At 56.8% G+C, this 16,317-nt stretch overlaps 1 protein-coding gene across 1 annotated transcript; it reads left to right on the plus strand.

Moving 5' to 3' along the window:
• Positions 1-522: 522 nt before the first annotated feature.
• Positions 523-15,336, plus strand: IQGAP3 (IQ motif containing GTPase activating protein 3; the record flags this gene model as incomplete). Its single annotated transcript, XM_084223134.1, has 38 exons — positions 523-547; positions 1,300-1,387; positions 1,700-1,856; positions 2,125-2,202; positions 2,388-2,464; positions 2,603-2,670; positions 2,937-3,050; positions 3,827-4,005; positions 4,285-4,372; positions 4,628-4,791; positions 5,361-5,448; positions 5,592-5,755; positions 5,913-6,073; positions 6,320-6,444; positions 6,629-6,789; positions 6,963-7,053; positions 7,133-7,300; positions 7,418-7,560; positions 7,629-7,799; positions 8,063-8,146; positions 8,635-8,706; positions 9,257-9,326; positions 9,663-9,871; positions 10,065-10,217; positions 10,329-10,492; positions 10,630-10,854; positions 10,939-11,079; positions 11,537-11,621; positions 11,889-12,121; positions 12,210-12,342; positions 12,614-12,716; positions 12,859-13,000; positions 13,165-13,252; positions 13,860-14,075; positions 14,188-14,354; positions 14,507-14,608; positions 14,944-15,052; positions 15,223-15,336. The coding sequence occupies 38 exons, from the start codon at positions 523-525 to the stop codon at positions 15,334-15,336; spliced, it is 4,920 nt and encodes a 1,639-aa protein (XP_084079260.1).
• Positions 15,337-16,317: the final 981 nt, after the last annotated feature.

Below are 16,317 nucleotides of genomic sequence, written 5' to 3' on the forward strand. Positions count from 1 at the left end.
AAGGTAAAAAGGGACTTTTTAATTTCTGACTCCGACATTTATAGATTTCCAAAAGTGACAGTGGATTGGAGGGTGACAGTGCCACCTCTCCAATGACACTGGACAAACCAACAGTCCATCAAATTTCTCCTCCTCCATAAAAGAATGCAAAACAATAAGTTATTTACAGAAAGTGTATGAGAAAGTTCATTACAAGAATGTAAACATCAGAAGGCTTAGAAAATCTTAAAAAATCAGGGACCGGTGTCCCGGTGCCCTAGTGCTGTCGCGCTGTCCCGGGGTCCCGGTGTCCCGGGGTCCCAGTGCCGCCGTTCCCCGGGGTCCCGCGGTCCGTGTGTCCCGCTTTCCCGGGGTTCGGAGTCCCGGGATCCCCGTGCCAGCTGTCCCGGTGTCTCACTGTCCCCGCTCCCCAGTGCCCCGGTGTCCCGGTGTCCCGCTGTCCCGCCCGGCAGCCCCCGCGCGGAGCCACGTGGGCGGCGGGAGATTCAAACCTCGGGCGGAGCCACCGGAGCCACCGCGGCCATGGAGGGAGCGGGGCCGGGGCGCTGTGAGTGACTGGCACCGGCGGCTATGGGCACGGGCACGGGCACGGAGCGGGGGGGGGGGGCTGCGGGCACGTCTGGGGGGCAGAAGGATGAGGGGAGCAGGAATGTCCGGGGTGCAGGGGGACGGGAGGGGGACAAGTCTGGGGTGCAGCGAGCTGGGGGAGGACAGGTAAGGCTGGAGGGGGAAGGGGGATGTGGGGACAGGTGTGGGTGCACGGGGGACAGGGACTCTGGGTATGCATCAGGATGGGGGGAGCGGTCAGATTTAGGGGTGCAGGGGGTTGAGGGGGAGCAGGCAGGTCTGCATGTGGGTAGAGGGACAGCAGTGGCAAGGTGCCAGGCCCCTGGGGACAAACTGGGGGGGATGTATTTTGAGGGATGGTTTGTTGGGAGGCAGCCGGGTGCTCCCCAGAAGTTGTGGGTGCCTCCAGCAGCAGCAGCAGCAGTAGTGTAAAAGGACCCCAAACCCGTAGCTGTGTTCCCCACCTCCTCCCAGGATGCTTGCTCTGTGCCCTCCCCCGCTCCAGTGCCAGCTCTGATGGCCGTTATTTGGGAAAAGAGGAAATTGGAAATGTTCCTCCCACTGCCAGAAGGCTGGGAACTGTGACCTTGGTGCCACTCCCACGACGTCTGTGGGAGGCTACTGCACCCAAAGCCTGGCTCCCTTTCCCAAATCTTAGTTTCAGTGGCCATGGGGGCTTCAAAACGCCTCCCTGAGCAGGGGGCTCTGACGAGAGACCTCCTCTCTGCCCAGGTGAGCGCCTGACTGCTGATGAGATGGATGAACAGAGGAGGCAGAACATTGCCTACCAGTACCTGTGTCACCTGGAGGAAGCCAAGCGGTGGGGCTGCATTTGGGGAGATCCTCGAGCTCACATTTGGGGGGAAAAGGGGTGTTAAGGGGAGGGACAGGGGGAATGGGTGGGGAGTGGCTATAGTGCTGTGGCTTATGGCTCCTCAAAGCTGGTTGGGGCGTTGTGTTTTTTGTGGGGGGATACTCAGCCCTCCATCCAAACTGAAAACCACCCAGCAGCAAAAGCCTGAGGGCTGAGTTCCCCTGCCAGGGAGGATTTATTGGAATGTGGCTGGGGGGAGATGTCCTTTGGGTGCTTTTCTCTGGGGGTCTGTGACGTGCTCTGTCCCTGCCCTGCCAGCTGGATGGAGGCCTGTCTGGGGGAGGGGCTGCCCTCACCCACGGAGCTGGAGGAGACCCTGCGCAACGGGGTCCTCCTGGCCAAGCTGGGACACTGCTTTGCCCCTGCCATTGTCCCACTGAAGAAGATCTACGACCTTGAGCAGACACGGTACAAGGTAAGGCTGTGGCACTAGAGGGAAGGTGTAGTACCCCTTAGGGTGTAGCCCCAAACCTTTCCCTTGCTGGTGAGTGCAGAGTGAGGAGGGACTCACTGACAGCAGACTGTTCTGTAGCAGGTGGCTGCAATGGGGTCCCTGAGCTGAGCATCACAGGCATTGCCTCTGTCTTTGACCTCCTGCCTTGGCTGGGTTGCTCTGGGGGCCAGGGGGACCCCAGGGATGGGAGAAAGTGGGGATCAGTCTGACCTCAGCTCCTCTCTTCCAGACAGCTGGGCTTCACTTTCGGCACACGGATAACATCAACTACTGGCGTGATGCCATGAGCCATGTGGGGCTTCCCTCGGTAACACCTCCCCTCTGCTCTCCCCAACCAAGGGGCACACTGCCCTTTGCCTTGTGGCAGTACTAGGGGGGTGCTGGTATGGCAGGGGGGCTTTGTCTTTGCCCCCCCACTCTTTGACACCAGCCCGTCCTGGGGACTGTCTAGATGCCATTGCCCTGTCTGATGTGTCTCTGTCTTGTTGGCAGATCTTCCACCCAGAGACCACTGACATCTATGACAAGAAGAACATGCCCAGGGTGGTCTACTGCATCCATGCACTCAGGTGGGTGCCCTGGCCTGGCTCTCATGGGATGTGTTCATGCTCATCAGCCCTTTGGTGGTGTCACCCGTCAGCCTCAGGTGACGCAGAAGTGTCAGGAGGGAGAAGCAGGTGATGTCACCGTGTGGGTTTGTATTTCAGCTTCTACCTCTTCAAGCTGGGGCTGGCTCCTCCGATCCAGGACTTGTATGGGAAAGTGAACTTCACAGGTATGTGCAGGGAGACCTGGGCTGGGACTTGCCAAGGAGGGGTTGCCACCAGTGCTCTGGGGTCCTGTGGCAGGAGGGATGTGTGGGGTGAAAGTCTTGGATATGTTTTGCCAAAACTGCCTCAGTTTTGGCAAAACCCCCAGTGTGGGGGTTTTCTGCACCCCTCTTGGTCTGGCAGGGGAGTGGGGGCTCTGCTGGCTGCCCCTGCTCCAGTACTGGGCTATAGGGGGCTGGTGCTGAGCAGTGCTGCCTCTGCTCTGCTCTAGAGGAAGAGATCAACAACATGAAGCGGGAGCTGGAGAAGTATGGGCTGCAGCTGCCTGCTTTCAGCAAGATTGGAGGCATTTTGGCCAACGAGCTCTCAGTGGATGAAGCAGCAGGTGATGGGTGGGGAGTGGGGCTGGATGTCAGCCTGTAGCAGGATCTTGGCTCAGCTACCCAATCTTGTATTTGTGGGGTTCCCAGACAAAGGAAGGAATGATGAAACTGACTCCATGTTCTTAGAAGGCTAATTTATTATTTTATGATACTATATTATATTAAAGAACACTATACTAAAGAATACAGAAAGGATACTTACAGAAGGCTAGAAAGATAATAATGAAAACTCGTGACTCCTGTGTCAGAGTGCTGACACAGCTTGACTGTAATTGGTCATTGAGTCCAAACAATTCACATGAAACCAATGAAACAACCACCTGTTGGATAAACAATCTCCAAACACATTCCAAAGCAGCAAAACACAGGAGAAGCAAATGAGATAATATTATTTTCCTTTTTCTCTGAGGCTTCTCAGCTTCCCAGGAGAAGAATCCTGGGCAAGGGGATTTTTCCAGAAAATATGACGGTGACAACCGAATGCCAAATCTGGACCCAGCAAACTGGGAGGGGGTGATGGTCTGGGATGCAGTGGGAGGCACAAAGCTGCAGGTGCTGGCACAGCCATTGCTAGGCAGCAGCAGCTGGGGTTCTGCATTCCCTGGGCTTGCTGTGACACTTCCCAGGTGCTGGGGGCTGCAGCTGGCCTTCTGAAGAGGGCTGGTTCCCACCATCGCCCACGGAATGTCTTGTCCCACTGCATGCAGGGATAAAGCAGATGGTCCATCCTGCCCCTCCGTGTCCCATCTCACCCACCCCCTCCCTGCCTCACCTGCAGTCCACGCCGCGGTGCTGGCCATCAACGAGGCGGTGGAGCGGGGAGTGGTGGCCCAGACCATGGAGACCCTGCAGAACCCCCACGCCATGCTGGTGGGACTGCGCCAGGAGCTGGCAGGCGCCTACCAGGAGGTGCTGCACCAGGCCAAGCTGGAGAAGGGCAGCAGTGCTAGAAGCAGGGTGAGGAGGGCACAGGGTGCTCTGGGGTGGCTGGGAGAGGAGCAGCCCCTTTGCTGATGGGGAGGTGGAGGGGTCCCTAGGCCAGAGATCATATGGGGCTTGCTGGCTGAAACACAGCCTGGGAGCCCTTGTGCTGAGCGGAAGATGGGAGAGATGATTTCTCTTTGGGGTTGGTTCACCCAGGGGTTGGGAAATGAGCCCAGGCATCTGCAGGGGATCCTACTGTGCATGGTGGGGTGTGCTTAGGCAGAAAGCTCAAGCTGGGGAGTCCCTGTCCAGTGCCCACAGGTGATCCCCGAAGGAGAGGATGTCTACGACTGGTGTCTGACCCAGGCTGAAATCCAAGGGAACATCAACAAAGTGAATGGTGAGTGAAGCTGGGCCTTCCCTCTGGGGGTTCTCCAGGGCTCATGGTAGCCCCGGGCATGGGGAGAGTGGTGGGCATAGCAGAAAGCAGTCCACTCAGGCCAGCCTCAGACCTAGCAGGAAGAAGGGCTGGGTGTGCATTTCCAAGGAGAAGTTAAAGTGATGGGTATGCAGGCTTTAGCCATAGCTGCCTTTGCTCCCTGGAGCTGTGGGATGATTTACCTGCTCACCTCTGGGGTGAACTGGCCTCTTGTAGTGCGTGGAGCTCTGGAAGAGGTGGACAATGCCCTGGAGAGACAGGATGTGCTGGCACTGCACTGTGCACTGCAGGACCCCAGCCTGGCCCTGCGCTGCATCCAGCGGGACAACCTCGAGCTCTACTTGGAGCAGCTCAGCACGGACCGGGAGGAGAAGGCACTGGTAGGGGCTGGCAGGAGCCTGGGGTGCAGGGTGCTGGTGCTGGGGGGCAGCCCATGGTCCCCAGGAAGAAGGAGGCCCCATGGGCTGGGGAGTTGGCAGCTTTCTGCCAGGGGTCTGAGCAGGCTGCTCAGCACAAGCATGGTGAGCTGTGAGACCTGACACCCCTCTGTGATGGTGTTCGCAGGGGTCCCAGGATGAGGAAAGAGATGAGAATCTTGACTCCATGTTTCAGCAGGCTTGATTTATTATTTTATGATATATATTATATTTAAACTATACTAAAAGAATAGAAGAAAGGATTTCATCAGAAGGCTGGCTAAGAATAGAGAAAGAATGAATAACAAAGGCTCAGACTGACAGAGATAGTCCGAGACTGGTGGACTGTGGTTGGCCATTAATTAGAAACAACAACATGAGACCAATCCCAGATCCACCTGTTGCATTCCACAGCAGCAGATAATATTGTTTACATTTTGTTCCTGAGGCCTCTCAGCTTCTCAGGAGGAAAAATCCTAAGGAAAAGATTTTTCAGAAAATATCATGGCTACACCCCTCTCTGCCTGTTGCAGGAACTGGGCTACCTGGAGCTGCTGGAGCAGGAGGAGGTGCAGGCAGGGATCCTCACAGCGAACCGGAGGGACGAGAAGGAGCGAGCCAGTGAGTGCCTGGGTGAACTCTTATTGCAGGTTCTGCTGCCCAGTGCATGCCAGGAGCTGGTGGGCCTGCTGGCAGCCTGGCCCTGGGACAGGGCACGGCCACCTCCTGCAGGCCCCCTGTGCCAGCCCCTGTCTGTCCCTCAGTGCTGCAGGCTGTCAGCCGGATCAACGCTGCTGTCCGCCAGGGGATGCCAGCCAAAACCTTGGAAGCTCTGATGGACCCTGCAGCCCAGCTGCCTGATGTGCACACCCCTGCTGCCCCCCTGTACCAGCAGCAGCTGGCCCTGCTGCAGAGCCAGCACCCACGGGTGAGAGACCCCTGGGATGGGCCATGGGTGCCCTTGACAGTGGGTGGGGTGGTCTCCTTGCTAGGACTGGGGTGCTTCCTTTGCTGCTGCTCCCCTGGGGAAGCTGGGCTGGAGGAGGAGGTTATGGGGGCTCAGTGTCTCTGCCTGCTCTGTGCAGGGCGAGTTGACACAGGAGGAGTTGTTTGTGGCTGTGGAGATGCTCTCAGCTGTAGCACTGGTTAACCAAGCCCTGGATGCCAGGAACCCCAGCAGGCTCTGGAGCAGCCTGGTCAGCCCTGCCCTGGGCCTCTCAGGAGCTGAGGATGCAAATGCACAGCGGTGAGTTGGGTTCTGTGTTAGGGGTTGGTGCGAAGAAATCTTGTGGAAAGGGCTGGTCAGGGAGCTTGGGCTTTTTGTGGGCTTGTTCCAGCAGCTTCCCTCTTCTGTGCCTTCCCTCTCTGCTCTGAAGAGCTGGGCAGCTGGCTCTGGCAGGTGCCCTCCTGCTCAGAATGCACCAAACCCTCCTTGGAATGCACTGAGCCCTGCTTTGGAATGCTTTAGGTCATTGCCTTGTTTCTCCTGCAGGTACTTTGATGACTTGTTGCAGCTAAAAGTCCAATTGAGGAAAGCAGGAGCTGAGTTCCTGAGCTGGAATGACATTCAGGACAGCATCAACAACACCAATTCATCAGTGCAGGATGAAAACGACCGTGAGTCCTGCCCACACGAGTTTGGGCATGCAGGGGGTCGCAGATATCCTGGGAGGGAGGTTGCACTGGGATTCCATCCCCGATAAGACACTGGAGAATCTCACACCACCCCGGGCTGTGACTTCCCTCGGTGCCCAGAGATTGGAGGGGTTGAAGGGCGTGTCCTCCCTTCCCTGCCCCACAGGAGCCCGTGTGCTCCGGCTGCTCCACCAGGCGCTGCTGCAGGAGGACCCTGAGGAGACGCTGGCGGCGCTGCTGCTGCTACCTGCCCTGCCCGACATCGCCCTTCCCACCGCCCCGCGCTACCACAGCGTCCTGTCCCGGGCACAGAGGCAGAAAGTCCAGGTGGGGCGGGGGTCATCAGCTGTGGAGACCCTCCATGGCAGCATGATATCGCCCCTGGCACGCTGCCTTGGTCACAAGACTGTGAAATAAACCCCCCCTCCCCACCCTAGCAATGCAGATCTGCTCCAAGGGGGCTGCCCAGCTCACTAGAGCCCATCTCCCCCATCTCACAGGCCACGCAGGACAATGCAGCTGCTCTTGGGTGGGAAGAAATCCAGGAAGGGGTCTGCCAGGCCAACCAGGACACGGTGGCAGCCAGGAGGAGTGAGTGCTCTCCCCATGTGGATGCTACTGGAGGTCGGGGGACAAGAAGGGGCTGATGTGAGCCCCTCTGCTCCCACAGTGGCTCTGGGCATAGCTGCCATCAACCAGGCCATCAAGGAAGGGAAGGCATCACAGACTCTGAGGGTGCTGTGCAACCCTGACGTGGCCCTGCATGGGGTGGTGAACGCCTGTGCTGACGCCTACCAGGAGCAGCTGGCGGCTCTGATGGCCACCAAGAGACCAGCAGGTAAAACCCTGGGGGCTGCAAAGCCTCCCCCAGTCTGTGAGCCTGGGGTGCACCCCTTGCCTGGGTGTTCGGGGGGAGCAGCACTCTGCAGCAGCTCCCATCCATCCCGGCATGCAGGGAGCACGAAGCCGTGGTGGGTGCGGCACAGGCTGCTGGATGGTGCCGAGTTCTTCCTGAACCTGCAGACCTTGGAGGGCAGCTGGCAGTGCCCACGCCACGGCAGCTTCAACAGCACGCACCTGAGCCGGGAGGAGATGCAGGTATGGGCAGGGTGGGCTGGGTGGGCGCTGCTGGCGCTGCTGGGGCTGAGCTGGTGCTGTCCTTGCAGTCTGTCATCAGCCGAGTGACGCTGGCCCACGAGCGGGAGCGCCTGTGGGCAGCCAGGGTGGCCCTGGTGGTCAGGCTGCAGGCGCGGCTCCGCGGCTTCCTCGTTCGCCGGCAGCTCGCGGCGCGGCGGCACGTTCTGCAGGAGCAGAGGCCAGCTGCCATCAGGATCCAGGTGACACAGCCAGCACCTGTCCCTCCTCTGAGCACGGCCACACAAACCAAGGGCAGCTGCTCTCAGCACCTTCTGGCAGGCCCTGGGAGGGCCAGCGCTTGCTGCTCTGTGGTTTTACTGCCAGGACCCCTGAGGGGGCTGGTTTCTCTCACAGTAGCTGGTTTCCTCTTTCCCCATGCTGTGTTATTCTCTTTCTTCATGTGCTCCCTGAAAAAACAATGGAGTCACAGTGACCTCACTCACTGGTGTCTTCTTGTGCCCAGGCTTGCTGGAGGGGGTACAGGCAGCGCAGAGCTTACCTGGACAGGCTGCACTACCTGAAATCCAACACAGAGGCTGCAGTCAAGGTTTGGAAGATTCTTTCTTCAGCCTTTGTTCTCATGTTGGGCGTTGTCACCTGCATGTTCAGCTTTGTGAGGGTGGCACCTACCCCTGCCCAGCACAGAAGAGCCAGGGGGGATTGTGGCAGCTGGGCCAGGGCAGTGTGTGATTGGACAGGGGAGAAAAAAATCATAGAATAGAATTGTTATCATGGGCTCACTGAGGCTGGAAAAGCCCTTGAAGATCACTGAGCCCATCTGTTCCCTCAGCACTGCCAAGGCCACCACTAACCATGTTCCCAAGTGCCACATCCCTATGGGTGTTAAATCCCTCCCAGGATGGTGAACCCACCACTTTGCTGGTGGCCAATGCCTGACCACCCCTTCTATCAAAAAATTTTCCTTAATATCCAACCTAAACCTCCCCTGGAAGTCCTCATGATTTTTCCCCTCCACCCATTCCCTTTGGCCAAGCAAGTCCTTCCAGAATCCAAATGTTTGAACATCTCTCCCAGATCCAGGCAGCTGTGAGGATGTGGCTGGCACAGAGGAAGTACCAGGAGAGGCTGCGCTACTTCAGGCAGAATGTAAGGGATGGGAGTCAAGCAGTTCCTGGGACTGTGTTGGTGGGGATGTAGGGGGATGATCTGGAGCAGTTGGATCCCTGTCCCTGAGTGCTCACAGTGCAGCTGGAAGAACTGATTCATCCTGGCAGGGGGACAGACGGGAAGGAGTAGGTACCTGGTGGGTCTGGATGCCAAACACTCAGGTTTTGTGAAGTGTGAGGAGAGCAAAACCACTCCAGTTCCAGCAAAAAACAACAATGACTTCAAGATGCCCATTAAAAGGGGAAGGAACTTTTGGGGGAGAAAAGGGGGGGGTGTCAGCTGTGGGAAGTGAAGTTGCACCCCTGGAGTTGCTGCAGCTTCTGATATTCAGTGAGTGGAGGGAAGTGACCACTGAGAAGGGCAGAATCCCAAAATCTCTCCTGTTTTGTAGAGACCCTCATCCCAGGCCTTAATACATTCCTGGCAGTGGGACCAGGCAGTGATGTGCTTGTCCAGCACTCCTTCCCTCCCCATGTGTGTTAGGGGCACTATGGAAAAGCATCTCCCACCCCCTTGTTTGTCTTGGCAGATTAAAGCTGTAATTAAAATCCAGGCTTTTGTGCGAGCCAACAAGGCCTGTGGGGATTACAGGATGCTGGGTAAGTAAGTGCCTGCTCATTGCTGCTCTGAAGTGTGATGGCTAATTGGGAAGGGGACTCTGCCTCTTCCCTTGCTGGCCCTGCACAGTGGGGAAGCAGTTATGAGCAGGCCCCTTGGCAAGGACAGGAGTGACAGAGCCTTGGTGGTCCTTGGTCATCAGCCCTGGTGCTGCCCCTCTGCCCCCAAAGCTTCCTGGAGGCCATGTGTTGTCCCATGTCCTGGTGCTGCAAGAAGATGCTTTTTGGGGAGGAGGATGGGGTGTCTGAGTGACTGCTGGGGGTGTGAGGGTCTGTGGTGGGGAAAATTATTCATGGCCTTACTGGGCATTGCTGCAGTCCACACCAAGAGTCCACCCCTGAGCATCGTCCGGCGCTTCATCCACCTGCTGGAGCAGAGCCAGCAGGACTTCTGGGAGGAGTCGGAGGTGCTGCGGCTGCAGGAGGAGGTGGTGAAGAGGATCCGTGCCAGCCGGCAGCTGGAGAGCGACCTGGACCTCATGGACATCAAGATTGGGCTGCTGGTCAAGAACAGGATCACTCTGCAGGTAGAGGGAGAGGGGGAAGACTTGGCTGCCTCATGCCATCCTGCCCTCCATGGCATCGCAGCTTGGACTTGTCTCTGCTTCACTTTTTAAGCAGTTGGAGGGGTTGGGGAGCACTAGGGTTCCTCTGGCTCTCCAGAAACTGGTCAGAATGGCAGAGCCTTGGGCAGACCCCAGTGCTTCTCTCCCACCACAGGAGGTGGTGTCCCACTGTAAGAAGCTGACCAAGAAGAACAAGGAGCAGCTCTCAGAGATGATGTCCATGGACAAGCAGAAGGGGCTCAAGACGCTCAGCAAGGAGAAGAGGCAGAAGCTAGAGGCCTATCAGCACCTCTTCTACCTGCTGCAGGTGGGCCTGGGGGCTCTGCTGTGTCCCCCACAGCTGGAGGGGCAGTGCAGGGACCTGGCCCCCGGCTACCCCACGACACCTGGGCTAGCTTGGTGTCCCTCCTCCCTGCAGACACAGCCAGTGTACTTGGCCAGGCTGATCTTCCAGATGCCCCAGAACAAATCCACCAAATTCATGGAGTCAGTGATCTTTACGCTTTACAACTACGCTTCCAGCCCACGGGAGGCTTATCTGCTGCTGCAGCTCTTCAAAGTGGCGCTGCAGGAGGAGATCAGGTGGGTGTCCTGCTTTGGCAACAGGCCCAGGGAAAGGCTGAGCTGCATCAGCTTGGAGGCTGTTATCTCTGCTGCCTCCTGCTTGGAGAACACACCGGTCCATCCCCTCATCCCATCTGCCCCATCTCTGTGCCCAGCTCCAAGGTGGACGAGGTTCATGACATCCTGACGGGCAATGCCACGGTGATCCGGCTGCTGGTCAGCTTCTACCGCAACGCGCGCGGGCAGAACGCCCTGCGGCACATCCTGGCTGGCCCCGTGCAGGAGGTGCTGCAGGACAAGACCCTCAGCATCAACACGGACCCCGTGGACATCTACAAGGCGTGGATCAACCAGACTGAGTCGCAGAGTGGGCACAGAAGGTCAGAGCCTGGGTAAGAAGGCTTGGCTCGGCCGCAGGGTGATGGGCATTGAGGTGGTGACGGGGTCCTGTGCTCTCTTCACAGCAAGCTGCCCTATGAGGTCAGCCCTGAGCAGGCTCTCAGCCACCCCGAGGTCCAAAGGAGGCTGGACATTGCTATCCACAATCTCCTGGCAGTAACGGACAAGTTTGTCTCTGCCATCACCTCTTCTGTGGACAAGATCCCGTGAGTGTCCCCATGGTTTCTGTGCACATCCCAGGAGTGCTCTTGGCTCTAAGGTGTCTCCAGCAAGGCCTTAGAAAGGAGGTTGGAGTATGGGGGGGCTTCCTGGCCCCTTTGCTGCTGCAGGACTGAGTTACTGCACTGCCAGCAAGGGGAACCCGAAATATCAGCAGCACCTCATGGGTTGGCTTGTTTTCCTGCTCTGTTTCTGGGCAGTTTACTGCTGACATTGCATGCCAGCTTTGTGGTCATCTCAGAGGATGAAGGCCTCCTCCAGAGATGCCTTGGTTAGCAGCAGGGTGGGGGGAGGGAGCTGAGGGGTGCTATAGCTGCCAATCCTACCTGTGGGCTTCTCCATCACCCCAGGGCTGGGGGCTTGCTGCTCCTTGGATCATGGGTAGTAGGACTGGGTCATCAGGGTGGACTCACATGCTGATGGTCCTCCCCTACCTGTCCTCAGCTATGGGATGCGCTACATGGCCAAAATCCTGAGGATGTCCTTGGTTGAGAAATTCCCCAAGGCCCCAGCAGAGGAGGTTGATAAGGTACCGTGGGGCTGGGGCACCTGCACAGTTTGGTGGGGCTCAGCTGTGTCTGTACATGGAGGGCCACAAGAGATCAAGTCCTCTCGACTTAAAAACACCTCCAAGTCAACATTTCCCTTGAGCCACTAAGGAAATGCCAAGAGTGGGCTTTTCCCTTGCACTGCCATCTCTTCCAGCAGGGTCCTACCATGCAGAGCAAGGATCCTGCTGAGGTGTCACCTCCTTGGGCCCTAACCCAAATGCTCCCCAGCCTGTCTCATGTCCTAGATCGTGGGGAACCTGCTCTACTACCGCTTCATGAACCCAGCAGTGGTGGCCCCTGATGGCTTTGACATCGTGGACCTGTCGGCCGGGGTGGCCCTGCGCCCCGAGCAGCGCCGCAGCCTGGCCTCCATCGCCAGGGTGCTGCAGCACGCCGCCGCCCGCAAGGCCTTCCAGGGGGACAGTGCCCACCTCTGCGGGCTCAACCAGTACCTGGAGCACACCCACAACAAGTTCAGGTGGGCCCCAGGATGGTGATGGGGTGGGAGGGTGGCTTGGAGCCCGTGGCAGGGGTTTGGGGCTGAGCAAAGGGGTCTCTCCCTGCAGGAGGTTCATCTCTGCTGCCTGCTGCGTCCCTGAGCCTGAGGAGAGGTTTGACATGGATGAGTACTCAGAGATGGTGGCAGTGGCCAAACCGGTCATCTACATCACTGTGGGGGAGCTCATCACCACGCACAAGGTCAGGGCATAAAGCTCATGGCAAGCTCAGTTTCCTCTGTTCCCACCCCCTGGGCTTTCTGCTGTATTCTTCTGTATTCCACCCCGGCACAGCTTCCCTCTTCCTGACCCTTTTTTTCTCTTCTAAGCCAGGAAATAACCTAGATTTTGCAGGTTTGTCCTTTTTGCAAACCTCATTTCTTCTCCATCCCCTCTTGGGTGTGAAGGGTGGCCCTCCCTCACCCTCCATTTCCATCCCCCTTTGCCTCTGGTTCATCCCTTGCACTGTCCAGCTCCTGCTCGAGCACCAGGACTCCATCACATCACACCACAGTGACCCCCTGCACGAGCTCCTGGAGGATCTTGATGAGCTTCCTACAGTCCAGTCCCTGGCTGGTAGGTTGGATTCTGGGATTATGGGAGGAGGGTGGATGTGGGCACACTTTCCTTGCACGAAGCTTGAGCTGGATTCTTTGGGCATGGGAAGCCAGCCCTCTGGAGCTCTACCCAGCTAGCAGGGCTCTCTGTGCCCTCACAGGGGAGAGTGTTGCCAGCCTGGGAGACAGCAGTGCTGAGCAGCTCTCCCAGCTCAGCAGAACAGAGATCTCCCTCACCCTCACCAACAAGCTGGTGCCAGTGGCCAGCAGCGAGGAGAGTGACACAAGGAGCCTGCTGCTGAGGTGGGGATGGGCTCTGTGGGCATCAGGAGGGAACTGGGGGGTGTTGGAAGGGTACTGGGGGCTGGGATGCTCAAGGAAGGCAAGAAACTCTTGAGCAGCAACTGAATATTGTGTGGAGGGTGATGGTCTGGAGCAGATGCCTGACATCTCCCTCTGGTCTCTAGCACCAAGCAGATGCTGGTGGATTTGATCCAGTGCCAGCCAGGAGATTCCCTCCCAGACATCTTGTGGACACCAGCCTCAGAGCATGAGGTGGGATGTGTGAGGCTGCTGCTAGGGATGAACTGAAAAACTTTGTGGACAAAGGGTGATAAAGTTCTCAGCAAAAAGCTGCCCTGCTCCTCTCAGAGATTTGGCCACTTCTCTTGTGATCCAGCAGTGCCTGGACTCTGGTTTTCAGATAAATCACCTGTTCTGGGCCAGGAGAGACCCACATCAAAGTGTGGGTGAAGGAGTTCTATAGTAAATCCAAGGCAACCCCCGTGGAGGGAGAAATGATGCATCTCACTCCATGATATCAGAAGGCTAATTAATTACTTTATTATACTATATTATTCTATACTATATTACACTACATCTAAGCTGAAACTGCACAAGCAAAATCTTGTGACTGTCTGCTGACTGACCATCACAGTTTGCAGAGATTGGTCATGAAAACAAAACACCATCACGCTGGGTAAACAATCTCCATATTGCATTCCACTTTGGCACAACACAGGCACAGCAAATGAGACAAGAATTGTTTTGATCGTTCTTTTCTCTGCTTCTCTCAGGTTCAGAGAATGTGAATCCCACAGGTTGTTCCATCTCTCTATCCCATATCCAGCTGTGTTCCAGGCTGACTCCTTCTCATCCCTAGGAAGCTGCCCATGAGCGCCTGGTGTGCCAGCGAGCTCTGCAGGATGCCCAGCCCTCTGCCCAGCAGCTGAAGCACCGTCCCTCCCTGGCTGCCAACAGCCAGCTCTCCATGGAGGAGAAGAAGCGCAAGGTCATCCGCAACCTGCGGCGCCTGGAGAGCCTGGGGCTGGTGGACTCTGCCAGCCGCTACCAGGAGCTCGTTGATGAGCTGGCCAAGGTGTGCTGGGGGGGATGCTGAGTTGGGGATCACCCCTAAACCCCCAGAGGTGCTGCTCTGGTACAGCTCCTCGTGACACGCGTTGGTTTTCTGGCACTGCTGTTTCCTCCAGGACATCCGGAACCAGCGGCGGCACCGGCAGCAGCGCCGCAGGGAGCTCCTGAGGCTGAGGCAGACCCTGCAGGGCCTCGATGCCAAGACTCTCTTTTATGAGGAGCAAATTGATTATTACAACCAGTACATCAAGACCTGCCTTGACAACTTGGCAGCCAGCAACAAGTGAGGTTCCTTACCAAAAATCAGTAATTTTTAAAAAACTGTTCTTTGTTTTCTTTGCTCTCTGGTTGTTGTGAATCCTGGAGATGTTGGGAGTCCAAGGGGTCCTGGCTGGCCAGAGATGAGCTCTCAGCATGTGATCCCTTCTCTTCCAGGGGCAGTGGGAAGAGCAAGAAGCTGCCATCTCTGCACTACACAGCAGCCCAGCTGTGGGAGAAGGGAGTGCTGCTGGAGATCCAGGACCTGCCCCCCAGCCAGTGGGTAACCCTGCCCCAGGGGAGGAGCTCTGCTTGGGGTTATTCAGTGCTGGACTTAATGATCCTTGTGGGTCCCTTCTGATTCAGGATATTCTGTGATTCTATGAAAACTTGGGCAGGTAGAGGATAATATAACCAAGGAGGTTATTGTGTGGGCCACTGTTGTCCTGCCACGTGGGGCAAATTGTTTTGTGTAGGAGAATGCAGGAAAGTTGGGATTTGCAGTGGGGTTTGGGCTGTGGGTCTGGCTGCTGTGCTGAGGGGGTGCACTGGGTGGGTGACCTGATCCCTGGCTGTGTTAAAGCTTTTGGTAGTGAGCAGCTCTGTCTTCTCAGGCTCAGGAACGTGGTTTTTGACATCATCCCCTGTGAGGAATCAGGGAGGTTCCAGGTGAAAGCCAAATTCATGGGGATCGACATGGAGCACTTCCAGCTGCACTACCAGGTGGGGAGCCTGTCCTGCAGCTGCTGGGGCTCAGAGGGATGGGGGCAGCCAGGGGGTGTGGGGGCTGGCTGGTGTCCCCAGTGCAGCCCTGCCTTGAGCTGTCCCCACTGCCAACCCTGCTCCCTGTGCCCAGCTGGGCACAGTGGCAGTGACAGTCCCCTCTCCCACAGGACCTGCTGCAGCTGCAGTACGAGGGTGTAGCAGTCATGAAGATGTTCCATAAGGCCAAGGTCAACGTCAACCTGCTCATCTTCCTCCTCAACAAGAAGTTCTTCAAGAAGTAACCGGGTCAGGGCTAGAGGGAAGGGGGGCAATGGAAACCTGCCAAAGAGACCTCAGGGCTGGTGGTCCCAGGGCAGGGGAGCTGCTTGCTGCTGCCCATGGAGCTTTCCTGCATGGATGCAGAGTGCTTGAGCATCTGCAGCCAGCAGTGCCTGACTGGGGAGCACAGGGCCCAGCCCCAGCCCTGGGCACCCCGAGCTTGGTACTAAACCAGTGCCCAACCTCCCTGCAGGAGGAGGCAGCTGCCAAAGCTTTTGCAGCACGTGTTGCTTTTAAAATCTATTTTATCTGGGTATTTTGGCTGTTTAATTCCTGTGTTGCCAACAGCCAGCTGCCCACTCTATATTTCTGGACACTACACAGGTTTCACTGATATAATAAAGGTATCTAATTTATCTATTTCTATATCTATATCTATATGTATGTAAATATTTCTTCCTCACACTAAGGCTTGGGAAATGTCAGAATCAGTCTTTATATGGAGGGGTAGTGAGAGCCCAGAAGAGAGAGGCAAGAACTGCTTGTGAAGACACCTGGGAGCTCTTCTCTAGTACATTGAGGTGCAATAGAAAAATTTTGCTTTTAAAGATGAATTTCACTGCTCTTTAGCCAGGCTGTGAAGCACAAGAGAGAGGCTCAGTGTCACTGCTGTCCCATGGATGCTCTGAGGGACTGGAGCAGGGGCCACATCTCTGGACCACACTGGTGCCTGGCACCTGCTGTGGAACAACCCCACAGCAGCATCTCAGGAGGGGTGGTGGTGTCTGTCCTCTCTTGATTTGCTTTGGTGCTGAACCAGTTTTCAAGTGTGGGACAATGACAGAGTTTGGCCATGGCTGCATTTAAAGCACTTTGTCTCCTTGTGAGCTCCTTCTCCAGCCCCTTCCATGGGATGGGAAGGGAGCTGCTGGCAGTTCCAACCTCCTCCCAGCCCATCTCCTTCAGGCAGGGCAGCAGCAGGTCCCAAAGCTGCTCTGCAAAGG

Source organism: Fringilla coelebs (assembly GCF_963513975.1).
Source record: "Fringilla coelebs genome assembly, chromosome: 29".
Lineage (NCBI taxonomy): Eukaryota > Metazoa > Chordata > Aves > Passeriformes > Fringillidae > Fringilla > Fringilla coelebs.